The sequence below is a fragment of the Anopheles merus genome, chromosome 2L (genome assembly GCF_017562075.2).
Source record: "Anopheles merus strain MAF chromosome 2L, AmerM5.1, whole genome shotgun sequence".
Lineage (NCBI taxonomy): Eukaryota > Metazoa > Arthropoda > Insecta > Diptera > Culicidae > Anopheles > Anopheles merus.
Genome location: NC_054083.1, coordinates 22,889,525 through 22,916,599, shown reverse-complemented (window position 1 = coordinate 22,916,599; position 27,075 = coordinate 22,889,525). Strand labels below are relative to the sequence as shown.

The following is a 27,075-nucleotide window of genomic DNA, read 5'->3' as shown; positions in this document are numbered from 1 at the left end:
TTTCTCTCCCTTTTGTTGGGTGTTTCACTCTCGCAGTACACGTTTTCCATTTTCCGTGGTGACGTCGGACAAGAGTGAGAGCTTGCGGGAGTCGAGAGCGATGCAAAACTCTCCCAAAAAGTTGAGCTACGGCGTTAAGGTCTACATTGAGAGACTAATGAGAGAGAACGACGGTGATCTGCAAAGGTGATCTTTGAACAAGAGCAGAGAAGAGCAGCGAAAAGATCATCTTCGGGGCAGAGGTTTGGGTTTCTTCTCCACATGCGGCACTGATCACAGCAGGTGCAGCGTTTCTTCAGCTTTGTTTTTAAGGCAATGAAAGGGAAGGTTTGAAACGCGTGTTTCAAAAAAAGTATGAACGAGATCAAATAGCCGAAAACAGAAACAGAGAACAGCAAACAACCGTTTAATCCTTTTCCTCCTATTGCTCTGCTTGAAGCGGCCCAAATAGTACAAATACTAGAGCAGGCTGTTCGAACCACTTACATTCCAATTAAAAAAGTTTGAATGAGTTTTGAATCAAATTGTATTGTTTAGTAGATAAATCATAAACGGGGGATTGTGAAACGAGTTAAGGTGTACGAAAATGTCCTATTTTATTAATTTATTGTAAAACAACTATACAATATGCTTATATTTGTTGGATGTATGAGACGAAAATCTGAAACATAATTATCTTACAAGTGACATCTAATATCCTCGAAAAAGCTTCTACTTACAACTAAAAATAGATAAGTATTGCAATAAACTGAATTTATGCTAATAAAAATGTAACTGACGAATTACGATCGTTACATTCAAATAAAACAACATCCCTTTGTTTAACTCTAAGCTTCCAATGAGCGAAAATCAAGTACCAAAAACAAATTGAACGATGCACGGTTCCCTGCAAATGTACCTATAAATCCTTGTCACAGTTTGCAATGCTCACATCGACGGGACATGAATTAGGATGATGTGTCCCCGTGCCATCGTCATCGTCATTGGAGGAGCATCGGGTTCGGAAAAAATGCACCTGCTCGTCAATTTATGAATGTCATCACGAAGCCACCAAAACGAATAGCGCAAGACTTTAAACCAATTTCAATGAACCGAATCAACCGAAGCAAAGTAGAGCCGCCCCAAACATCCCCCCCGTCTCCGACGGCTGTTTCGACCGTTGCATGCAATTCGGTTCTAGTCTAAAAGTCGCGTCTTCGCTTCGGGGTGACTCACCCCGTTTGCGCGTAGCTACCATACCTTGACATCGCTACCGATGTTGGCGGGCCGCAGGGGCAGGAAGTTTCCTTTCGCGTGTCGAACTAGAATTTTGTGTGTTTTTTTTTCGAAAGAATTTACTAAACAAGACGAAGAAGTAGCAGAAGAAGGAAATTCATTCCCTATCGATGGCGGTAAGGCTTTTAGTAAGAGACTGGCTAGACAGTGGGAGGAACGCAAACACATTGCAAGGAGGTGGAAAGGATCCTGGCGCAAAATGGAAGGGCCAAATTCCGTGCCCGCTCGAGCCCGTTCACTGCGGACGAATTACTACACGGACGCAGAATGCGCCAATCGAGTTGCTCAGATCAAACGTCGAACTTAGTGGCAGACGAAACGGGTAGGGGCAGTGTTGGTGCCATATCGGTGCTCCCGGCCAGTCTGTCCCACCTTCCCCTCCTTCCCTGGCAAACCAGTAATTTAATGACGTTTGGCGTGGTTTTGAGCAGAGCGCCGCAAAGGCAAGGTGGAGCCGTGCTTCCGGCCAGCATGCTTTACGGGTAAGGTTTGGGCGCGCGCGCCAAGAACGGAAGGACGAAGTGGTTATAATTACCGCCGGATTGCGGTGGAATATTACACTGTTGGAAAATATAAACGGGGCTTAATTTATTGGTGGTGGGTGATGGCCGTGCGCAGATTTTTCGATGACGTAGTAGCGAATGTCAAGAGGGAGAGAGAGAGAGATAGTAGCGATTGTCCAAATTTACTGCCGCTAACGATGCACTGGGGAGTGATTGAAGAGCAATCTTAAGAAAGACAACCCGTTTTTTCCCCATCATTTTTAAATGTTAATCGTTTGAAGCACTTTATCAAAATATTAAAAAAAAACCCCAAACTAGAAAGCAACTCAGCAAACAAAGCGTTACATATTTGATTTGTAGTTGTATATGTTCACTTATAGAACCTTCCCAAAAAGGGAGCGGATTCTCGGGTGCAGGTGACGAGCAACGTACGGCGTACAAAGAGTTTGTTAAATCGAAACTCTCGCAGGACTCGCCGGCCGTAATCGGGGTTCCCGTGTGCCGACAAGGAAATTGTCGTACAGTGTAAGACCCACCTTTACGACCCCCAGGGGCCGCCAGGCTGGCACCAACCGTAGGGTGCCATTTTTGTTGCCTGCTTTTCATTACCTGTGATCGAGCCGGAAGATAAGACGGAAGCTAAGGCAGACTACCAAGGCGAAGAGGCAGGGGGACATTGAGACGAGGTGATATGGGTTTCCTTCGTAGTATTTTATAGCCAACACGTCACACCGGTACGTGTGTGTATGTGCTTTCGGTTTCTTCTGAGGGCGTGAAGCGGGGCGATTTTCGTTCTGAGGGATGTGTTTTTCCCCCTTACCTCCATCCTCTCCCTTTCCCTCAAAGTGTGTGTACTAGTTTATATGATCGAGTGCATGGTAATCAACACACATACACGCGCTCCATGAGTTAGCTGTTGTAATAAAGTTAAGAATTCGCAAGCGATTCCGTCCCGTGCTTTTATCACGCTAGTACATAAAACTGTCGTTGTGTAATTGGTACATTAAGGGTCAAATAATTGGCTCATTTTCGTATTGCACTCGTTGATGTGTTTGCTAGGGAGAGTTTTATGGAGTATTTAGCCATTTTGCTTTGCTTTAGGAGTAAAAGGATATTTTAAAATTTACGTTAAAGTTGAATAATATTTTAGAAAATATAGATTGACACTCTGGTTGGTTTATGTTGGTGTGTCTATTTGAGCTTTTTACGCTCTTAAAGACAGATTAGTGCCTACGAGAAAACTTTAGTATAATTGTCTTAAGGTACAAAAGTGTCTTGGCGATATTTTTTCATAAGTAAAAATTTAATTTTTAGTTAGAAAATTTAAAATCAAACAATTTAAAATCCAATAATTGTAGCACTTTGTTTTATCTCCTGTTTAGCTGTTTGTTTTGGATTTTTTTTATATTTGTGCGTCATTATTTTGTTAAACAATATATATTTTTTTATTTCCACCACTTAGCACAGCTTCATTTAAAACAACTACCAAAGAAACATTAAAGAAATTGCTAAACCAAATTCAACCTTTTCGATTCTTCTTTTAATTACTATTACTTCTACTTTTAATTATTTTAAATTGATATTCACGATTAAAATAGCTTTTATGCGACTAAATTAAATCATTTTTCTTCTATTATTAATACAAAATCGTTTTTAAAGGTATATAAGCTCAAGATAACCATAAATAAGATAGACGAAAACAATTGAATTCTATTTTTCCGCTCCTTATCTTATCTCCACAACACCCCAAAAAATAGGACGAATGATCGGCTGTTTACAAACTTCAAACACATTGTACGTGCAATTATCGCTCGAAACGATTCCATTCCACCAGCGCACTCTCCTACATATTCGCATGCATTAAAACGTATGTTTTCTTTAATCGTTCTACAAACGCTCCCGTCCATTGGTAAAGTTTCCTTTCGTTCGCCAAACCATTTGCATAAAACGAGTGAAACTTCTTGTAACTACGCGCGTGTGTATGTGTGTGTTGTTGCGTGTGTGCCAAAGGTAAACTCCCTCTAGATGCCAGCTCTAGAATTTGCGAGAAACACAGTTTGGCGAAAGTAGTTTGCACGGAAGCAATACATCTTGTGCGTATCGCGTTATCGTGTTTGGGTGGAGGGAAATTGTTGGTGCTATTTCTGTTGTTGCTTCTGTTGTTGATAGTAGTAGGGGTTTTACAGTGTGTGTTTTTTACCTTCGCGTCCTCCATTTCCCACAGGGCGATTTAGATCGTAATCTGCCAGCTGGGAGGTGTATCGTTGTGGATGGATGAAGGGAACAAAAGCGGAGCCCTTCTCTGAGCATGTGGCCAACGCGCGAAAGTTATTGACCGAAGAGTACAGTAGGGCGGTATTTGGGGTAAGGATTTAGGAGTTTTTCGATAAAATTGAATTCAGTTAAATGATATTTTTATTGATACAGTTAAGGTGTTTTGTTTTTAACTAATTAATTAACATTAACAAACTAATATTTTGAATTTATACACAAAAAGTCCTGTACAAAGTAGAGCTTTCTGTGTAAATTATACGTCTTCTAAGGCATTTGAAAATTGAACACATTCAAAGTCAATCAATATTTAAATATTTGCCGTTATGTTTTTTCCTTAGGTTTAATTAGTAAAATATTGCTCACTAATACCACTTTATTACAACCTTTCCGTAAGGTAACCATAGTTCTATGTACATAACCCATCACCCCATTCACGATCACGACCATATCGAAGCTTTCAACAGTCCAAAACCAACTTTTCATTAGACGATGAACTATTCGCGTGCATATTTAGGGAACTCCTTTTTTTCCTTTTTTCGAAGACTGACTGGGTCCTAGCGGTTGTTTTACAGTTCTTACTTCCATCGTCACCCTCCATCCCTCCCTCCCTAAGCTCCGCCACACTCTTCCTAAGGGGCGGAACAGTGGGTGAAAGTTTGAAGAAAAAGTTAAGGAAGTGCAAAGAGAGAGGGAGAGAGAGAGGAAGAAGTTGGTAACACTTTGATTGTCCTGCCAGATTAGAGCCTCGCGGGTCTACAGTGGTTTCAGACCATTCGCCGCTCGTGTGGTGGCAAATTAGAGTGAAAGCTTCGACCTTTTGCGGGGCTCCAAAAGGACGAAAGCGGCATGGGAATGGCATAGGCATGGGGCGGGCAACATTTCCTTCAGTTTTGCGAGCTCCGTTGGTTCGATGGAAGGAAAGTTCGATCCACAGTATGGTTTTATATGGTGGGAATGTGGACTGGGAAGAGATGGAACATGTGGTGCAAGAAAAGGGCGGACATCCGGTAGCATGTTTGAGGCACCGCGACTAGAATGGTTTTCGGTTGCTTGTGGGTAGTGCAGTGGATTGCCGTTGGTTTTTTATGCTTTTCTTTACTATGGATTACAACTAGCAAAACTATGGTACAGCACTTTTTTCGACGCTGTTCGATGTCGATCGATAACTGGTGGCAGGGGCGTTTTGTGACTACCGTGTTGGGAAGCGAAATGAAGGTATCAAGAGTTAAATTTTCGGCTTGTGTATGTGTGTGTCTATGGGTGCTTGTTTAAGACTGAGGCAATTTTTAGCTGTAATTCACATTCACATAACTAAACACGCCACCACGGTGGGCTGAGTACATATATGGCCGAATTTGGTAGCCAAAACCCATGTGAAAGAATATCAAATGCAAATGCGAATAGCCAATGTGTAACAGAGCTGGTTACATAAGAGCACTTTGATAACTCGATTTTACGAAGAAAAGCAACGGATTATACCTTTAACATTTTAGATGAACAAGAAACGTTAATTGATGCTGGTCATATTTTCATAATGTCCCTTTTGTTCAGTATTCCTCGGTAAAGGATACTGAAGTATGTTGAAAAGATGTGCGAAAATATGTGAATCTGCATGCTGGATAATTCAGTTTCAATTTCAGTTTATATGATTGCTAACGTAGAGAGGTTTATAATGACCAAAACCTATTAATACCTAATCTGATACTAACTGTAAACTAGAAAGTGAAAAATACTGAAAAAGTAAAGAAGTAATATGTATTTTGAGGTAGTAAAAAAAAGTAATAATAATTCCTTATGACGAGTGCTCGTATGAACGCTAAGATTGAGGGAGGGAAGAGTAGAGGAAGAACTGTAGGAATTTTACGGGATGGAAGGGTAAGATGCTTGATTAAATACACGAATACAAGTAAGGAAAGGGTCGTTGGATACAAACACAGTACGACGATAAACCACATTCAAAGTATTACACACTATTAACTGTGTTGTAAGTGCATACAATTCCAATGATCCAAGGAGTGTCGGTGCGCCAATGCTGCCATCAAGAATTTTGTAGCTGAAGCGACCATGTGCTGTATGACGATCCGATTTTTCAGATCCGAATCAAGGCCTAAAATGCACCATCGAGTATCATATTCAGGGAAACTAAAGAACGATACAATACCTTAATGCAAAATGGGTTTGAGAATCCAGCAGTTACACGGTTTATGAAACCAAGAGTATTGGTAGCTCTATCGAATATACTTTCAAGATGTTAATTAAATGTAAGTTTGTCGTCTATCGACATACCGTGGTCGCAAACAAGCGAAGTGAGATTGAGCATAACATCAGCAAGATGATAATCATGCCGTATAGGATTTTTATAAAGGCAAAAAGAGACCACCGAACATTTATTTAAACAATGTGTGGTCAAAAGTATTGAAGTATATTTAAAATGAAAAATACGTCTCTATATTTAATAGCATTTGTATTCTCTGTAAAACATGACCATGTGTGAAGTATGAGCCGTGGTAAAAATTGTATGTTTTAAAACACACATCAACATATCATACTTACTTACTTATCCGGCACTACAACCGCTTTGCGGTCTTGGCCTGCCTCAGGAGTGTCCGAAACAACATACATATCATACAATGATTTATTCCTTTTTTTAAGGTTTCGATACATTCTAACAGATTTACTGATCCAATTGACCCCAAATGACTGATTGAAAGAACACACAGTTCAACTGGATACAGTAATATTAAGGAGCATTAGGCAATAAACATTCAGTCCATTTCAAAACTGCATCAAAAACGGAAACGAGCGATTATAAAACATGAGCGAAAAAGGAGCTTTCCCTCTGTTTTAAGGAATCCGACAAGCGGAATACTGAACAGCACATTACTCATATACTCATATATGTATATTAAAAGAATCGCTGTATTAAGGCAGCAGCTGCATTAGTTCTTCTTCGACAGAGATTAGAATACTGGCTTATAGTAAATAAAAACTGAATTCGATTGGAAGAAATGCTAACGAAATGCTCGTAAAAGTGAAGTAAAAAAAGTTCATACGGAAGTGTGGCTATACATTAATTACCAAAGAGTACAAATAACATAATATTTAATAATCAAAGTAAATTGCAGATTGTTTAGAACATGTTTGGAGAAGAGGCTTATAGAGGAAATAATGACTAATATACAACAATACGACAAGGCCGTTTGTACTCACTAATAAATAATTAATAAAATAATTAATAATAATAAATCAGAATTCTTCAATGTTAATTAAAATAATCTACAGCTTAACCAATTTTAAACGCTTTTATGAGCGTAAAACAAAATGAATGAATAATATTTGACCACAGTGATAATAACCACAACCATATGGTATGCCCGAAAGATAAAAAAATTCACACGCAAATTAAATACCTTTACCTTCTTAACGTATGTTAAAGGTTTAACAATATGTTGTTTAAACAGAATATCAACTGACTCCTGAGGTTCCCAGGATTTCGAAGGAACATTTTCAAAAGCCCCCTTCCCCCAAATCAACGTTTTTTCTCACCGTATCAACCATTCGCACAGTGTCATGTGTTGCGCCACAGTAGCTGCACCACTGCACTTCCTACCGAAATACTCCTTGAAGCGTACCAAGTTAAGGTCACCCCTAAAATATCACCCTGCTAATGACACTATTTGAGCGAAAAAAAAACACACACACACACACTAAAAGAACCGAAAACTCTGGGATATGAGGGTTGTTAAAGGGTGCCCACATGACGCACTGGTCTCCAGTTAAAGTGTCTGGGGAAGGGGAAGGTCCTCAGTAAGTGTGGTTAATGTGAAAGAATTTTGTCCCGCCAAAGCTTTACTGCGCAAAAGGACCCGAATGTGGTAGGGGATGAACATGGGAGATAATTATTCCACCAGCTGCTCGTGTGATGCGTAACAAGTGACTTTTGCCTTCGGTGCCGGCGGTTCGTATCCCGGTTTCGTATCCTTAATCCACGCACGAGGTCACTTCCGCACCGCGAGTGTTGTTCGTTTGCGCGTGCGCACAGTAACAACAACCTGTGCGGCTAGCGGATCCGTCATGCGGAACACGACCCTTGTGTGGTGGCATTTTGAACCCCGCTGTTGACCGTTGGCAGTGTGGCCGCCGTTGACCGTTGATCGTTGATTTTCTGTTTTGCTGGTTGCACGTTGCTGCTGTAGCAGGTTCTCTCTTGTCTCGTGATCGTGTTGTGTTAACCGTGGACCGTGTTTTGTGCGGGAAAGGGGGTTTCTAGCTGTTTGTAACCTGTTGTTTGAGGAGAAAATTAAAAATAGTTTCAAAGGGAGAAGGATAGGAAGAGACCAAAAGACAAAAACTCAAATTTAAAAGGATGTTTTTACGTGGATGGTAATGGAAAGACATGAAGCTAGGGGCTTTTAAATTATTAAAGGTCCTTAAGCACAGGCTGTCAAATATGTTTTGGGAAGGTATGAAAGCCGTTACAAAGTAAATGATATTATTTAATGGCAGGTTTTTGAATATTTTCTAATGATAAGCTAACAAAAAAGTAAACAACTCACATTCAAATTTAAACAAATTCTTCTATGTTCTAATAAAAACTACAAGCATGAAACATAAAGAAGCAAAAAAGAGGGATTGTTTGTGCAACTACATTTAAATTACATTTTAAGCAAAGCATCGCCGAGAACAGGTTGCTCTTAATTCGGAACAAATTTCCTGCTGAACAAAACATCTGCCATGCGGTGTATAATAAAACCTGCAGCAAAAAAACAGGATCGATAAAAGGATAAGCTAAAAACAAGCCCCGATCAGCTGGTGGCGCGATCAGGCGCGTGCCGTTCAACGGTCAATCTGTCCTTCGCTTTGAACGTCCTTTCTGCTGCTGCTGCCTTGCTGTTGCTGAGTCAGCCGGGTACGCTTCCTTTTGCCCGCCGTCAACCTGTCCTTGGCCGGAGACTACTGTCTCTGTTTCTTTGGTTGCGTTTTTTGTCTCGTCTTCGTTCCGCTTGGTTGCGTAAGCGATGCGTCTTTGTGCAAAACAGTGCCTTCGCCTGCTGTGCGCAAAGGCACATTGTGGCGGGCTCGCCAGGCGTCAGGTGCATTTGCAAACCGTTGCCTATCGCCTGTGCGCAAGGTGCGCAAGGTTTGTAGGAAGATGAAGATTGCATTTGCAGCTGTGAGTGTGTGTGTGTATGCGTGTGTCGCTCAGCAGGTAAGTGGATTTAGAGAGGGATATTATAAACGAAATACGTATTATTGGCAAGGTGGCTCTTCCTGTTCTTACATTCAATTCGTTTAATTGTGACTCATAGCTGAAACTGGAGCAAATAAATGAAGTTAATTCAAAACATTCAAACAACACACTTTGAAGCTTAGTTACTTTCAGTTTTTCTTCCTGAACAGAATCACCTTTATTGGTCATTTTCAGCCAGGGGTTTGAAGGATAATTAATTTCAACGGTTAAAATCATTCCCTTGACGTACGCTCAAGTGCATAGAACTAACTACCGAAAGATCGTGAACACTTTTTTTCTACGTGGAAGAGAACGGAAGGAAAAACACGAAAAAAAAGATGGAATATTTAATTTACTTCGCGCTTGGGTGCATTTTCTTCGGGTGCATTCGTTCGTCCGCAGAGCATAAGAATGTTTGAAAAGTTTTGACCGTTGGAGGTGAAGGTGTGTTGAAATGCTGGTGTAGCTGCAGCGTAAAAGGGAAATGATTTTAATGTCTTTTAGGCGAGCTGTGTTTTTTGTGTGTTACATTTCCGGTTAGTTAAGGTTGGTTGTTATGCTGTGGTTTCAAACAATTTTTTTCTCTCTCTTAAACATACTTGAAATCATTTTCTATTTGAATGTTTTTCTCAACAACCAAAGAAGTGTTTCTGCTGGCAGTTGGTCACTCATAAATGCAGTGTGATGCAGTGTTTTTTTTCTCTTGTTTTCTATCCAACTTTTGCCACCACGCCCAGCAGTACAATGGAACAGTTAAAGAATATTACACTTGAGTTTGTCGGATTTCTGCCGGCTTAAGATGTAGTTCATTGACGTCATTGATATTAGCATAAATAAATCTTTCCCCAACGGCCTTCTTTTAGGGGTCATTTTCCGGCGGTGAAAAGTAAAAGCGCCTAGAGCTTGTGGTGAGACAATTTGATATGACGCTTACAAGGCGTTGTCACGTGGTTTTTTTTTGGTTATGTCTCTCATTTTGGCGTATGATAAGCAGTGAAATGGCACAACTTATTGCGCTTTTTGCAAACCTGCGGTTGCGCAACGGTAGATAACAATTGGGAGGTTTAAGGGGTGAAAAAAAGGGCTCATGATTTATGCTAGATTGTGCGTAGCGGGAGGTTGTGAGAAATGTGAAAATTATTAGAGGAAGTGATCTACTGCAAGCAGAGATAGTGTAGAGCAGAGATATCAAACTGGTGGCTCGCGAAGATTTTTGGTGTGGCCCACGACCACTTGAACCAAAATTTATTAATAGAACAATAGAAAATTTATCCTACAGTACATGTCAGTCAATTCCGAACACCTGAACGATGAGGAAATTTTCATCTTCCCAGGTTTCTCTACTAATTGTCAGATAACCTCTACTAAACGTCATAAAACCTTGTCGGTTTTTATCGTATTTCCTCAAAAGTATGTATGCACAAAAAAGTCAAAAATTCCAATTCTGATCGAGTTATAGAAGAAAAATGAAACATGTTTATTTTGTTGAAAATAATTCTTCAATGCCGGAGAATGTTAGTTCAAAGGTTATAAAATTAATGAAAATATTGTTATACCCTTTCCGATAAAATTTTCAAAGAAACATCTCGCGTTTTACCTTGAAACTCATACAAAACCGTGGTGGTGGTATGTGGTTTTGGAACATTAGTTTTTTATGTTTAAGCAATCAATCATGATGTTTAGTTACCAAACAAGCAATTTCCAGAAGAAAAAAACTTGGAAAAATTAATAAAATCACTCAACCTACAGTTATTAAAAATACAAGGCCTCACATTTCTTGGCATATTATTTTGGAAAAGATCGAAACCCTCTTTAGGTATGGTTGCAGCCTAGAACATACCAATGCTGCAAAATGTGTAGAAAACAGAAAAGTCATCAGGTGTCAGCACAAACACTTGTTACTTTTCATAGGATGCTACAAATGATCTCAAGCTTTCCATGAGGCACCCTACTAAGAATTATCTGATTAGATAAATTATAGGTGGCCTTATGATTCTGTTCGTCGCCGTAATAAGAATGAGGATTTCTATGTAGGAAAATTACCAGCTATCGTTAATTTTGCTACTTAATTTTATATCGAAGCTTTACCTATTGCAACGTAACTATTATCTCAATATGAAATGAAAAGAACTGCCAATGATCTGATTGTATCATATAATATCATATAAAAACTAGGTTGCGGCCCGTGCTACTATTTTCAGTAGCATTTTGGCCTGCGGGGTCAACTGAGTTTGACATCGCTGGTGTAGAGGAATGTAAAATGTATGATGAAAATATTTAAGAAATAAATTGATTTCGTTTTGATAATTTAATGTATAATTGGAAACTAATATTGGTTAAATGTTATTAAGTACACATAAAACGTTTTACGATACAAATACAAGCAGCTCAAGAGAACGCAAGACCCGCATAGTAGCGCTACCAACCAACAGAGGGCGCTATGATCAAACAGCATCGACATTTGAACGACGATAGGAAAATTTGAACTCCCGAAGTGCAACGTGTTTGAGGATAGAGTTCTGTTCTAAAAAATAATGTTCCTGTAATTCCTTTGAATTCTTCAAAAATAATTAATAAATAAACAAAAATAATCGTTGAACATAATTTGCAACTATAAACTATCGAATGCTTTTACTGTTCTGTCAAGATTCGATGTAATTCACATCCACATCGAATCATTCGAGCAAACTATGGTTGAATCGTCACAGAGAGGTCATCGAGGTCTTATAATAATTTCATAACATTAGGAGTAGGAAGAGGAAAGGAAGCGGGAGGTGGAGTGCTTTTTCCTTCGTTATGTAAATTCGGAATTAATGAAGCCATTCGTTCGTGTTTGGTTTAATGTTTGTTTTATTGCCGGTCAACTCAACAGCAGAATCGATCGAGATGGGGGCTGGGGCCAGGGTTGGAAGAAAACGATAGAAAGTGAATGAAAGAGACAAAAATCCTTGCTATCAAAAAAAAGCGTCAAACTATGAGAGTAGAGAAGCAAGAAGAAAGCACTCACTGCTAACGTTTATGACGGTTGAAGGGAGTGTTCCGTTTTTTGGTTTGCTCTTCCCGCTCACGCTCCACCAAGTTTCTAGAATTGTCCAGCACAGAAGAAATCGTTGGACACAGAAGGACGCTGCACAGTACTGACTGTGACATGACGTGACTGTAAGCGAACAAATTAATCAAAACGATGACGGCACGAGGTGTTGGGTTGTGTGGGTATTTTTCCGTCCGTGTCCGTATGCTTGTGCGCTTTTTCCAACGCAGTAAAGCTTACGGGTGGTGTGGAGCCAACATGGACCGCCCCAAAGAACGCACGCTGGCGTTGAATAATGAGCCCCAGTGGCAAGCCTGTTTCATGAAAATGGCCATTAATTCAGGTTTGACCCAAAGTGTGCTCATTGGTTTTGGTTGAACTGATTTTCTTTTCTATTATTTGAAAGGTGGTGATTTATGAGGAGCTACGCCAAGGTGAAGTATTCAAATGAAAGCATTTAAGTTGAGTTTTTTGTCTAAAAAATATTTCAACATTTTATTAAAAAAGTATATGTTAAACGTCATTCTAACAAGGCAAAGTTATCGTTTACTAAACGAAAAACAACCACAGACTGAACCAATGTTGGGGCTGATGTGATTTATTTGCGGGCATAAATATGGCGAATTTATGTTGCAAACACAGGCCACATAGACCGCAAAAGCTGGTAAACGTTGTGGTAAGAGCCCTTTTGTATGTGTGTGGGTCTGCTTTTTTTACGTACGTCCTCACCTTCCGGTCTTGTTTTTGGGGGAAAGGGAGCTGGAGGCCGTCCGGTCATTGGTTGACCAAAAATTTTATGAATCCCAATCACGGCATGTTGGCAACTGGCTTTTGTTTCTGTGGCAGGAGTCTTCCTCCCTTCGTTTTGTGGCTTTTTTGTACCCCGAGACGATGGATTAGCATATAGAACGAACGACCCACGAACGAGACATTCCTTAGAAGGGAGAACGCAGGCGGTGAAGTACGTAAAGTGTGTTTTTTTTTTTAAAAAGGAGCTACATTTTCTAGAAAAAGCGGTAAGGACCTCCGTTTGAAGCCCAAAAGCCAAACCGAGCGTTATGTACCCAAAGGAAGGAAGTTAAGGAACGCGCTTACGCCAAAGCAGGCGCCGTTTGCTCAAAGGGGCTCATTGTACATAAGCCTAGGATAAGGAACGGTCAGCGAAATGTGAACGAACTCGGGCCTGGAGGAGTTTTTGTAAGGCAAGGAACGTAATGAAATGTGTTTGGAACCCTGTGTAAAGGGCCTTTGTAGCAGTCAACTCGTTATTGGTGGTTTTGTATTGAGAAAAGGGGCTACAAATTGTTATGCTACATCGATGTACAGAGCCTTTGATTGCTTGAGATGCTAATGATTGTTTATGTGCCAGTGCTTGGCCAGGCCGTATGCGATTGTTTGCGATAAGTACAGGTGTTGCTATATTTAGTGCCGTAAATGTGTAATTCCAGATTCAGTATTTATTACTATCATTAGGAAGGTATAATAGCCATTTTTATAATGACATTGTATAGGGTGTGTTTAGACAAGTACGTAAAGCGTGATTATTGTACAATGGAATCGGTTTTGGTGGTTATGGTTTATGCAGAGCGATGTTACCACTGTACACTGTCCTTGTGGATGGACTTAAAGGACTTCGCAGGCTGGATTATCCGTACGTATAATATAGCCACAGGAGCCTGGCAATCTTGAAATGCTGCATGACAGTAAGATCACCGTACATTTGGTACTCGTAGTACGTCGTTGTATCGACACCTCCATTATCCTTCTGAGCATCTTCTTCTCCAACGTGGCTATCCTTACGCAGGTGTCTATGTCACAGCATGGGCTATATGTATAACGATACTATAAAGATATCATATCTTTTGAGGTGAACTGCTTTCTCATGCTGTAGAATATTCGGTTTGCCGCCAACACCCTTGCGCACTGCTCAGCTGTTGTCGGTGTTAACCTTTGACCCGAGATAGGTGACCTAACATATTCGTACGTTACCCATACGTAAGTCGGGATTTGATCTGCCTGCCTGTTTATCTGCAACTTGAGATTGTCTGTCGCCTGACCTGCTCGATCCTTTGGCATACTTCAGCTACATAGTAGAGGTGTGCCAAATGAACTAGAATCGTACGGTTCAGTCAGTTAACGTGAAAAAAAAAGAATGAATCGATTCACGAGAAAAGAACGCAATGGTTTTTTTTATTTCATCGAAATAAAAAAAACATGATATTGAGTGCAAATATTCATGATCATTATGAAATAATGAACAAAAAAATCTTACAACATTCGCAACTTTAGGGAAAAAACAAGAAATGGTCAAACTGTTTGTGTGAATCGTTTTCTAGGGTCAAATAATAGATTTTCAATATTGACTTGCTTTTCATACAATCATACCAAAAGATTAATCTGTAGTTCTAACGATGTTCTAATATTGTACCGATTCACAGACTTTAAAGGTATTGCCGTTTGCAAAAGAACGAATTAACCGAAATGACGTTCACGTTCATAGCAATGAACGTCTCGGTTCATTCACGTTCACTTAAAAGAACCGAAATGCCCATCTCTACTACATAGGAGAGGCTCAGATGAGTGATGTCAATATTATCAGCGTAAGTCAGGATCTTGGTTGACTTAAATAGTAAATAGCCACCAAATTTTCACTGTCGAGCCTCGGATGACCTTCTTTAGCGCCAGATTGAATAGGAGATAGGCAAGCCCCTTGTAAACGCCCTTAGAGTTTTCCGTCCACCTTTATATGGGAAGTGACGTTGGTCACATGTTAGAGAGCATTACTGCATTACAGGATTGATTATAATGATCGTAATTTGAAGCGAATGTCCCCACGAGAGCAACAGGAACAGGTATTTGGTACTGTGAGTATTTACATACAAGGACATTGAAGTTCATCATCAGAATTAGTATCATACTTGAGGACGGGACGTTACAATGCTTTGTTCCATAGCTATCAGTGGTTGAGTCAAACTTTTTTTTTATTCTTTCAAGTTTCTCGGTTTTGAATCTTTTACTTGGCGTAACGTCCTAAGCAGATATGCCGGCCTATACAGGCTTTTGAGACTTAATTCATTACCACGCAGCCGGATAGTCAATCTTTGCTACGGGAGGAAAGGCTCCATTCTAAACCTAAAGGCTAAAACCCATGACGGGCACATTATTGAGTCGTACGAGTGGACGACTGTACCACGAGACTGCCCCTTCCCTGGTTTGGTTTATTTTTGCAAATTAATTATAACCAGATTAAAACTATTGAGATGAATATGATTTGTAAAGCATACAAATTCAGTAAGAAATCGTACGATGCCTAAGATATTAAAAAGTGAAATGATTTGTCCAATCTTCGTGTAATCTTTATCACTGTTTATTTTACTGCCCAGTCTAGCCAAAGGCACCTCAAACAGTATGCATAATTTTCTGATAAACTATCCTGCCTCTTCTATGTTAGCAGCAAGGTCCGTTTTTTTAATTCAAATTCTACCTCATACCCACCCCACGATCAACCGGTCAGGGCGATTACGCTTTTCAGCATGCGATACACCGATTGCTTTTAAATTGGAACGTTCGTGTTGACCACCGACAAAGCGGAAAATGGGAAGAGTGGGGTGGAAGGATAGATATGGGCCCACTAATTTGAGCCTTTGGAAAAATCCACACATCAGGAACGCTGAAACAAGGGCTGGTGGACGTGTGCAGTCGATGAAAACTTTACATAACACTTTACTAACAACCACACATACACACATACACACACACACACACACACACACACACACACAAACACACACACACACACAAACACACACACACACACACACATGTGGAAGATACTCGAAAGCGTAATGTTTGGTGTGCCTAGATCACGACCCGGGTCGTTCAACACGATTGGCGCCATGGGAAGGCACCCTGTTTGTTGCCCGAATCACGCTGCCACGCGTGAGTCGTGTAATTTGCCACCCCACGCGGGCGGTATCCCTGTACCGATGATAAGGATACGCATACAGACACATACACGGGTTCTACTGCAATGTAATTTCATGGCGATTTGCGTGGTGTGTTGCTACGGGACTCACCAGAGGGATGGGCAAGAGGTTCGGCTAGCGGTTTCAAATACGCCAAAACATCAGACCAGGGCAAATGATTTGCTAGCATATGTTGTCGTTGCCGTTGCTGTAGTAGTTCAGCCATATTTTGGTGCAGAAAGGAAGGAAGGAAGGAAGGAAGAAAAAAAGGAAACGCCAGCTATCGATCAGAGTGTGACTGGCCCCCGCAGCAAGGTGGATGGAATGGCCGCCTCCTTGCAGGACCTTGCCTCGCCGCCGTAGTGTGGGCAGAGTTTTTGCTCGGTACAGCCCACTGCACGTGAAATAACGATTCAAAGTTCATTAGCCATTTTATATTCAGGAACGTTGGTTGGCCACCCCAATAGCAATAGGCCGCACAGTTCCTTGTTTCACCCGTAATGAGGGACTGGTGGGTGCTACTTGCGGTAAGTAACAGCCTAGTTTGTGTGGGCAGTGCGGTCGGTGGGTTTGAAATGTTGGAGTTTTCTTGAATAAACACACGCCAACAAATGGGGTTGTAGAAAGGGGGGAAGATTAGTTCTAGTTTTGTAAAGCGAAGGTGATAAGATTAGTTTTCGTTGAACAGTAATGATTGAAGTTATGATAAGATTAGATATTTTTGATTTGAAATTTAGTTCATAACTAAGCAAAATTGTACATGACTGGATAGATATGAAAGAAAAACTCTAATAAGACGAAAAACCAATTAGAATTTGAAGAAAGAAACAATCAATCAATACAAATCATAAAAATGAGGTATAGAATGTGATTGTTTTGAAAAGCACAAAGTACAATGTATATAAAATAAGAAAACAAACACTAATATTTATTCTTCTAAAGGTACTATTGACTAACTCTTTGATTGGGAGTCAAGGAAATAAAAACTACTCCATACTATTTCTCACATTATTGCAACTGCTAATATACTGTTTATCGATCGATCGTCCTTGATGGAGTGCTCGTCGCTTGCGATAAGCCCGAGCAGAACGCACAGCATAATGTTTATTCATGTAAATTATGTGTGAAATATAAGTGAAGTAATTTCTGTCACGTCATAGATACTTCATTCCCTGCACATGGGTAAAGCCCATTTCCATTTCTTTTCGCCCCTCAGTACGGTCGACGGTGACTATCCCGAACCAAACCGAATTGCGTTCGATATAGAATGTGTACTTTTTTACCATTGGTCTTCTCCTCGCCTCTTTCCATCGAGTACATCATTAGGCAACATTACCGGCAATTAGAAAGCTGCCACAAAAGCTAACCAATGCTCAGTGTGGTCTAAAGAAAGGGTACGTTCGCTCATATCAGCAGCGGCAACGGAAAGAGGAGGGTAAAAAAACCTGCGCCCGAGAATGGGCCGAGCCTTGTTTCTTTTCGGGGCGTTTTGTTGTTGTTCGTGGTAGGTCCGGCGTGGTTGGTCGAATCATGGCACGATACACTGATCCAGCCCCGCACACATAACCGCATAATGGTATTGATTTAATAAAATAATCATACTTTCTACTGCAATCGCTACTGGCGGCGGTGGTGGTGGTGGTGGTGTTGGTCGGTGTTTTTAGTGCTGGATGTTTCGTTCGGTTTAGATTTACCCTGGTAAAGTATTTCATCGATAGGTGAAAATGTAAGGAAATGCTTCCGTGGTAGTGTGATGTAATAAAGGAGAGGAGTGAAAGAATGGCTGGGAGAAGCTGGGAGTGGTCAGCTTGCTAATGCTATTTTCCTATTAATCTATGTGCCGCAAGAGGGAGAGGAGGACCGGCACCTCCATGGGGTATTAGTGCACTGATTATTGTGCACTAATCTGTGTACGGCGAAGGTGGAATAGTTGGAAAAGGGATAAATAAGAGAAAAACAAAATGAAAATTATTTTGAAGAGCAAATGGATTGCAAGGACGACTTTTTTGTTTGTAATTTTCACCCGTTTTTGTCTTGAACAAATTGTTTCTAAAAGGAACAAAGTTCATCAAATGTCATTCAGCTATTGTTCACTCTTCTTAACACACCCTCAGTGGTTTATGATTATTATGCAGAATAATGTTATATTTTAGAATTATTTTCTCCTCCTTATTTTATTTTGTACACCAAATTATGTTAAAACTACAAACAAAAATCATCATTTTCAGTAATTTTAGGCCGCAGTGTATTCTTCGAGGGCAGCTTTATTGCATACAACTGAATAAACTGACCGTTTGAAATATTTCATGAAATATGCTGAAATGTTTCATTTTGAACGTTTGAAATGTTGCCGTTTGCACGTGTAGTCTGCCACTATGGGCAGACCGGTTGATACGGACAAAACTACGAATGTATGAATACGACAAATTGAATTTGGCAATGCTGTGGTACAGTCGTCAGCTCATTTGACTTAATAACATGCCTATCATGTTCGTTCATGTCCAGATTGGACCGTCCTGCCGTTGCAAGGACTGACTATCCGGCTGCTTAGTACTGTGAATAAGTTTTGAAAGCCTGTATAGGCCATGTCGGCAAGTTATGCCACGTGGAACGTTACGCCAAATAGAAGAACGTATGAAATGATTAATTATAGTTTAATAATATTTGTTAAAGTTATTGGTGTAAAACTGACTTGCTGAAGTGAAGATTGCTTACAGGGTTTCCCACGATTTATTGGTCGGTTCCCATCAATTTTTGGTGGGTTCCCATATTTTGTTGATGCGTTCCCACGATTTTTTGGTCGTTTCCCAGAATTTTTTGGTCCAATTGTATTGATATCCAATCGGAAAATACCAATAAATTATGGGAACGAACCAAAAATCTATGGGATACGACCAAAAAATCGTGGGAACGCACCAAAAAATCATGGGAACTGACCAATAAATCGTGGGAAACCCTGTAAAAGCCTACAGTGAAGATCTATTAAAATAAATTTAAATTCAAACGACACCAAAAGTGCTCAGACATAAACTCACACAGCTCCTCACTGTATGAACATACAAGTGTAAGTGTAAGTGCAAAAAATAAAGCCCCACAGGCTTCGCATAAGAGACTCGAGATGCTAATTGTTACTGCTATCATCGTTATGCGATGCGAGTTCGGTCCGGAACGGCGTAAAATCGATTAGCAATAAATCTCTCGTTATGAAGGCGGGAGTGATATTTGTTGAAAAATAAATAATAAGATTTGCGAAAGCCAGTTGTCGCGCCGTTGTACACGAGCCTCAGTCACTAGCCCAGCTGAGAGTAGGCATCGATTCGTCGAATGGTTCCTGATTACACGCGTCGGAATGCCTGTTGAGCAATGTGGGCGCGCAAGCAAAAGAAACCGAATTTATTTATGTATTTACCAAGCATTAACACTTCCTTTTTTGTGTGTGTGTACAGGAAAGGAGGTAGCATGTTCAAGGTACGGCCTGATGGTCCAGTAGCGTGTGTGGTTAATTCAAATCCAGTACTAGTAAATCAATAATGAAAGTTTGTCCTTTTGATTAGCACAGCTTGTAGAATCGGGGTCGTAAAAGGTGCTACTGAAGACTGGTTTCAAAACCGGAAAAGATTTTGCCTCAAACTGTCTATAAGTTGGAGATAAAACATTGTACTCTCAATTATTTTATAAAAAAGTAATAATAATAATAATAAGTGTAATAATATTCTATTTAATTTTTGAACCAAATTGAAAAGTGTTATTGTATTTATGCATCGCAAAAAAATCTTTTTTAGATGAAAAAACAAACACACATATACACAACTGATATAAGAAATAAACAATCCTATTAAGTTAATTACAAGGCACAAACGAGGTCGCTTCACACGCGCCCTTTGTATGCATCCGGCAACTCAGTAAATTGATTGAGTAATCAATCAAACTGCCTTCAAGCAGCTCCTTTTACTTTCATGTACGATCAGCTGGCGACCATTGCATTTTCAGAGAAATTGTCTAACAATTCCTGTTCAACAAAAGGTGTAACAAAACGTTCCCGATTCCTCACGAAATTTAGACTCTCCTTTTCTTCCCATTTAAATAAAACCGACGAAAAAGATCGTGAAGAGCGCGCGAGTTAGAGAGCATAAAGCGCAATGCGAACAATGCGAGAGGCTAAGAAAGCACTTTCGAGTGCGTTTCGTGCGGAGATTTGGTGTGGAGAGCGCGAACCCTCAGCACGCGGTTGTTATGCTAGGCGGAGAGCGCGTTGCAGTGATAACGCGGCGTGAAACGTGCTCCCTTGCTCACGGTATATGATGGTGGCGCACAGCGAATGGTCAGTTCATTGTTGAGCGATCGTGAAAGGAGATCGGTGGTGGTTCGATACTCGTTTACGGGGTGTACGCAACTGTCGCCGTCTGATTGAAGTGAGTTGTGGTGCAGTTTATTATGCCTGCACAATCAATAGCAAATCACGCGAAAACGGAAATAATATCAACATTGTGATTTACACGGGGTTTTTTTTTTAAACAAGTTTTTTACGAGTAACGTGTGCATAAAACAGTGCGCTCCAGTACAGTGCTTGAGCAGTGACCACAAGTGCGGGCGCGTGTACAAGCGGATCGACGCTCGTTGCGCCGAAGGTGGGCCACACTGTGGAGTGTGGACGCACAGCCGCGTTACTTAACAAACATCCGCCATTGTTGGTGTAAACAGTAACATAATAGTAATAACGCCAACAAAAACAGTACGGTGGGGTGGCCTCAAGAGCGCTTGGTTGCGGAATGCTGATGCGCGTTTCTTGCGGCAAGCCGTCGTGGGTGCGTTGAGTGTGTGCGGAGTGTGGTCATGTTTGGTCGACCGTCCGGCAGCGCGGGCAAAACGGGGTGACCTCGGGTAGGAAGTGGCGGTCAGCACCAGATCGCAAACAGCATTAAAACAATTAAGCTGCAGCTGTGGTCGTGTGTGAAGATTCGGCGATTAACCTTCATCAGTTCGCGCATGCAATCGCGCATGATTTTGATGCGCAACGGTGGTTGTGCGTGAAGGAGCGGTGCTATTGTTGGGGTGTTGTTGCGGATCAGCGTCTAGCCAGACTTACGAGTGAAGAATCTAGTTACCTTTTGTGGGCGAAAAAAGCTACCGGTAAGCATCATCCAACATATGAGTTGCCCTGGTAACGGCACGGTTTCGCGGCCCGAGTGATTTGACATTTACAACAGTTTTGGAGAGGAGAAAGAGAGAAAGCAACTTTTAGTTTCGTTCCCGAAATGTGTGTTTGTGTGTGTGTGTGGCGCTCGGTTTTCGTTTTCGGCACACCGGGCTTCTTCGCGTGACCTCATTTTGGGTGCGTTTTTTTACTCTTGACGAGGGGACAACGATTTCGGTGTTACGTTGGGCGACGAACCGGACTTTTCGATCGATGATGGAAGATCGTCTGTGGGCTACGTGATAGAGCAGCGGTTGGGCGGTTATTGTTGTTTTGGAGTGTGTTGTTGTTGTTGTTGCCTTGTCGTGTGTGTGTGTGTGTGTGTGTGTGAGCGTGTGCTTCGAGCGGGATATTGCAGACACATTTGGGGGATTTATTGCAACTGGCGAATAGGTGCACGGGTTAGATTTATGTGAGATTTTTTGCCAACATGTGAACTCTTTTATTCTGTTTTATTGCACAGTTTAGTGTTAAAAAAGAAAGTTAATTTTTTTAATAAAAGCATAAAAAATTAGAAAATGATTAACAAAAAAACATATTTTCTGCAAAAAAAACCTATTATGTTGAACGACCTCTTAAAAAGTATATATTTCAATGGACCAGCGGGCTTGACCAAGCAGATGACGCTATAGAATGTTTCTAAAAGAAATAAAACATATCAAATCGTTCTAAGCCGCTCGCTTATCTGAAAGTGATTTTCATATCTTTAAATTTGAATTGTTAAACGAAATCATGCAAATGCACAGAACCAATTATCTGTACTGCGGCTGGTTTCGTAAGTGGTTTGACTAATGGTTCGACTCGTGGAAAGTAGCAACAGTGGCGGCAGCGGCAGCAGCAGCAGCAACAGCAGCCGTGATTGCCCCCGAACCAATGCATTATGCCGGAAATACTGTCCGTGAAATGAATATTAGGCAAATCAGTTTTGACATTTGAAGCTTTAACGGGGTTGTCTTGCGTGTCATTTGCTTGCTGGGCATGTGGTGCATTCTAATTATAGTAACTTGCTTTAATGACGCAACGAGCAGAAGCTTTTTGGAGCTCCTAAGCACCGAGCATTTGTTAACCAAATGTGTTGCTATTAGGAAAGAAAGGAAAGAGAAGCCATTTATTTATGTGCTCAATGACATTTTTTGTGTATGAATTGAGGGCCTTTCTAGTTGAATTTGAAGTCAAGTAGATGATAAGATTTATTTTAAAATACCTCCATGTGATATTTAAATAGTTTGCAGAAAAAAACGTTAAATTTGACTTTAATTTTCAATTCCTCTCAATCGACAGTTAATTTGATGATAATTTATTTTGATTAGATTGACTCGTCCACTACATGATTGACCTCTCTAGATCAGTCATCTAAATGCAATCACGCACTGGCGCACACACACACATACACTGTACCGTCCCTCTTGACCCAGTGCCGTCTTATCGCTGACGCGCATTCGAGTGCATTGACTCCGTTAGTAGCGCACCGTGCTTTTATTTTTTTTAAAGCGTGCCAACAACCTTATCAATGTGGGTCAAAACACTATTTCTGGGCATTATATTTCATCTCCAACCCCACCTAATCCACGTGATGAGCAGCCGCTTATGGGATACTTTACTGTACTCATGTACCTCCTGTTTGCCACTTACTTAGGGGCATTTGTGTTCCTTCCCTTTCGTTTGTCTTCTGTCTCCAGAATTAGGCACATCATCGTCTTCGCTTCGCTTGGGGCTTGGGGCCGGGCGCGCTTGGCCAGTCGCATCATCATGATTATCAAGAAGCCTCCGGCGACGGACGACGCTTTCATCGAGAGCAATGTTGTTAAACGCTTTTCTCCGCTGGCCCGTCAGGTGAGTGTGTGCAAATAGAGTGTTATTTATGGTGCCAGACCGGACAAAAATCGTCGTAAAAAGATGAACGGTGAGATGAGCAGCAGTTGTTTGGATGGTATGATATGAGTCAACAACCGCTCGGCGCTGTTGATAGGAATGGTTTAGGATACTAAATTGTGGCGCAGCTGTTGTGGAGGAGCTTGAACTGAATCGCGTTGAGATTGTGTAATAGGTGTATTCACATATCGCAAGAAATTAGCTTTGAAGGGTGTTGAAAATTGTATGTTTAGGGTTATTTAGATTTAGTCTCAAGCAGTAGTTATGTACAATTTACTTTTTGTGGATAAAATATTTAGATTTTTCTGACGTTATTGATTGACGTAATTTCAAATGATAAAGTAAAGAAATTGGAAAAATTATTTAAATACAGTCGGTTACTAAGTTGATGATATACTTAGCATTTTCGCAGTATTTTGTAACCTTTTAGGGCTATGCTAACGTTTAATTGAAAAAAAAAACCAATTTTGATGCCATTCTATAGCTAATATTTCTGAGTATCGACTAAGTTTGTAAAAATGAAAAAAAAAAGTTCAAGCATGGAATCCTACTTTCTCTGTGATAGTTAGGCAAAAAGGCTTAAAAGTAAATACGCCAAGCCAATATGAGTTCTATGAAGAGTCGACTCGAATTTATGAAAAAATTATCATAAATTATAAAAATAAAGTCATTCACTTTGGCCTCATTATAAAATGCGAAAAAAATTTAGGCAATAGTAAGTTGTAGCCATAATGTAGAATGAAAACGATCTGTACAAATCTTATTCTTATGTATCATTTTAGTTATCTTGTCTGAATTATCAAACGATGTTGTAGTTATTTTTACTCAAATTTCATTTTAAACTCCTATTTTAAATTGAGTTAGTATTGAGTTAGTATCGTTATCCGGTTGCTATGGATCGCAATCCATAAGAATGGATCGCAATCAACTACGTCTGAATCGTTTTCATCTACGTTTGGATCGTTTTCAGCTACGTTTGGATCGCTCTCAGCTACCTTTGGATTTTGCGGTTAAATTATATGTTGAGCTTGGGAACTGCTCAATGTATTAGCTAGAAACGGCAAGAAAGTTGAGTGTAGTATCATTTTAGTGAGTGTAGTGGCCCACACTGCATTTAAAGGTCTAATTAAACCTAGCGAGAAAATTAACGAGAAATTTTGCAACTTTTTGCTATATTTCATTAAATATTTATCAGAATATGGCTTCCCGTGCTCCAAAAGAAAGGATTTTAAATTCTCCAACTATTTTGCCTGTTAAAAAATATTGAAATATGTAATATAGGGTTTTCCAAGCCACTTTCGATTGTGCACAGCACTATTCACCGCATCCAAGCTGTTTTTCAACAGCTGTCAAAGGGTTTTTTTGTTTCAAAGTGAAATTTCAGTTTCAACGCATGATTTTCAACACTTAACAAAGAACTGTCAAACTCAATCCAGCCTGAGCTGTGTTGAAAATCATGCTGAGGAAATTAACAATTATTATGATGGAAATGAAATATCAGATTGATGTGGATTAACATGTTTAACGCGGTGAATACCAATGTTTACGTTTGAAAGTGACTTGGAAAACCCTGTAAATTAAATGCATTTCCTTGTCATTCCCTACAGACCTTTATTATTACCGTGAATAAAGCGGGGAATCACAAGAAAATGCATTTAATTTATTAATTCAATATATGTTATAGTTTTTCAATATGTCAGAATGGTTGGAGAATTTAATTGCCTTTCTTTTGGTGTACGATAAGCCATATTCTGATAAATATTTAATGAAATATAGTAAAAAACACAAACAATCACGTTCAATTTCACTGGAGCTGTAGCCCGGGCCAGAGATGGTGTTTCCGCTACGTTTGTGACTCATCACCTGTAAGACCTACTAGCTCTAAAGAAGCCAAACTCACTTTTCACAGCTGTATGTGCTGAATTGTGATGAATAATCAACCTTTACTGCCCTTTTCTCTGCAGGTGCTGGCAGCTTCCGGTCCCATCATCAGCAGTGCCGCGGCCGGCATGACGAACGGCTTCTCGGCCATTCTACTCCCGCAGCTGCAGCAACCGGGCAGCAAACTGTCCATCAGCGAGGATCAAGCATCGTGGATCGCCTCGATGGCCCCGCTGCCGATGGCAGTCGGCTGCATTCTGGGCGGCTTGCTGATGGAACGCTGCGGCCGCAAATCCGCTCACCTCCTACTAAACGTATCGTTTGCCATCGGTTGGTGTGTGCTGTCGATGGCTGGCAGCTATCCACAGATCCTTGCCGGCCGGTTCATCACCGGGCTAAGCTGCGGGCTGGTTGGACCGCCGGCCTCGGTGTACATTGCGGAAACGAGTGATCCACGCTACCGGGGCATCTTGCTGGCCGGTGTAACGTTCGCCGTATCGGGCGGCATACTGTTGGCCCACCTGTTCGGCACCTTCTTTCGGTGGCAGACGGCCGCCCTGCTCTGCTCGCTGTTCATGATCGTTGCCTATCTGCTGATGCTGGTATCACCGGAAAGTCCCGCCTGGCTGCTTGCACGTGGTGCCCGGGCCGAGGCGGAATCATCGTTCCGCTGGCTGAGAGGCTACGATCCGGCCAGTCGGCAAGAGTTTGATGCAATGGTGGCAAGGACGGAGAGCGACGATAAGAAAGCCAATGCAGCGCAGGTGGATTCGTCAGCTGAGAGTAGCTCGCCGTATCGAAGGCGTGAGTTTCTCATGCCACTGGCCACGCTACTAGTGTTTTTCGCGACGATGCAGTTTTCGGGCGTCAACATTGTGGCGTTCTATTCGATCGCTCTCATGAAGACCACGATCGGGAGCGACAGTTTGAACGAATATTTGGCAATGCTGATCGTCGATCTGGTGCGCGTAGTAACGTCGCTCGTGGCCTGCATCCTGTTACGCTCCGTCGGTCGGCGTCCGCTGGCAATGGCAAGCGGTGTCGGCACGACCGTCTCGCTTATCGGGCTGTCCATTTTCCTCTACTTCCAAACGAGCATCCCGCTGTACCGCAACTACTCCTGGCTGTCGCTCGTCTTTCTCATCAGCTACATCGTGTTCGTTGGCATTGGGCTGTTCCCGCTGCCCTGGTGCATGACGGGCGAGGTGTTCCCCGTCGCAACGCGCGGGCTCGGGTCGGGGCTGACGTCGTCGTTTAATTTCGTGTGCTTCTTTGCGGTGATTAAAACGGGCCCGACGCTGTTTGCGACGGTTGGCATCAATGGGACGTTCCTGGTGTATGGTGTCATTTCGTTGCTCGGGACGCTGCTGCTGTACGTGATACTGCCCGAGACGAAGAATCGCACGTTGCAGGAGATTGAGGAACAGTTCCGCCGGGGGCGAAGGAAAGCAAAGGATGCGGAAGCGTCGGGTGGACAGGCAGCTGGCCCGCCGAACGGAATTGCCACCATCGCTTGAGTGCCGAAAGAGTCTTCACTCGTTTGATTGGCAGTGCTAGCTAGTTTTAAGATAATATAAAGTGCATATTTTATTGCTTCTTGTTTATGGTTGTGTTTTACTGTTGTTCAATAGTTTGTTACGTTGTTTCATTGTTTTATGTTCACTTTTTATAAAAGATAGCTAAATAGTTGAATGAACAATAAATCGTAGTACATAAGACGATAAAAGTAATATTAGTTATTAGTCATTATTCGCCTGTTTGCCATTTTGTACTTTAATTGTTGATGGTTTTAATGTTCAAGCGTAAATAAAAGATGTTAAATATTTCAAAGTAATGGTGTACGTTTCTTT

The 27,075-nt window shown here is 41.1% G+C and overlaps 1 protein-coding gene across 7 annotated transcripts; it reads left to right on the top strand.

Annotated features, from left to right (window-relative positions):
- Positions 1–4,085: 4,085 nt before the first annotated feature.
- Positions 4,086–26,827, top strand: LOC121594142 (facilitated trehalose transporter Tret1-like). 7 transcript variants are annotated; one of them, XM_041917148.1, is made up of 3 exons: positions 4,086–4,142; positions 23,152–23,305; positions 25,309–26,827. In XM_041917148.1, the coding sequence occupies exons 2-3, from the start codon at positions 23,222–23,224 to the stop codon at positions 26,740–26,742; spliced, it is 1,518 nt and encodes a 505-aa protein (XP_041773082.1). In that variant the 5' UTR covers positions 4,086–4,142; positions 23,152–23,221; the 3' UTR covers positions 26,743–26,827. The 7 variants fall into 7 exon arrangements, with proteins under 7 accessions (XP_041773082.1, XP_041773079.1, XP_041773077.1 ...); XM_041917145.1 differs by lacking the exon at positions 4,086–4,142 and adding an exon at positions 20,598–20,690; XM_041917143.1 differs by lacking the exon at positions 4,086–4,142 and adding an exon at positions 20,598–21,408.
- Positions 26,828–27,075: the final 248 nt, after the last annotated feature.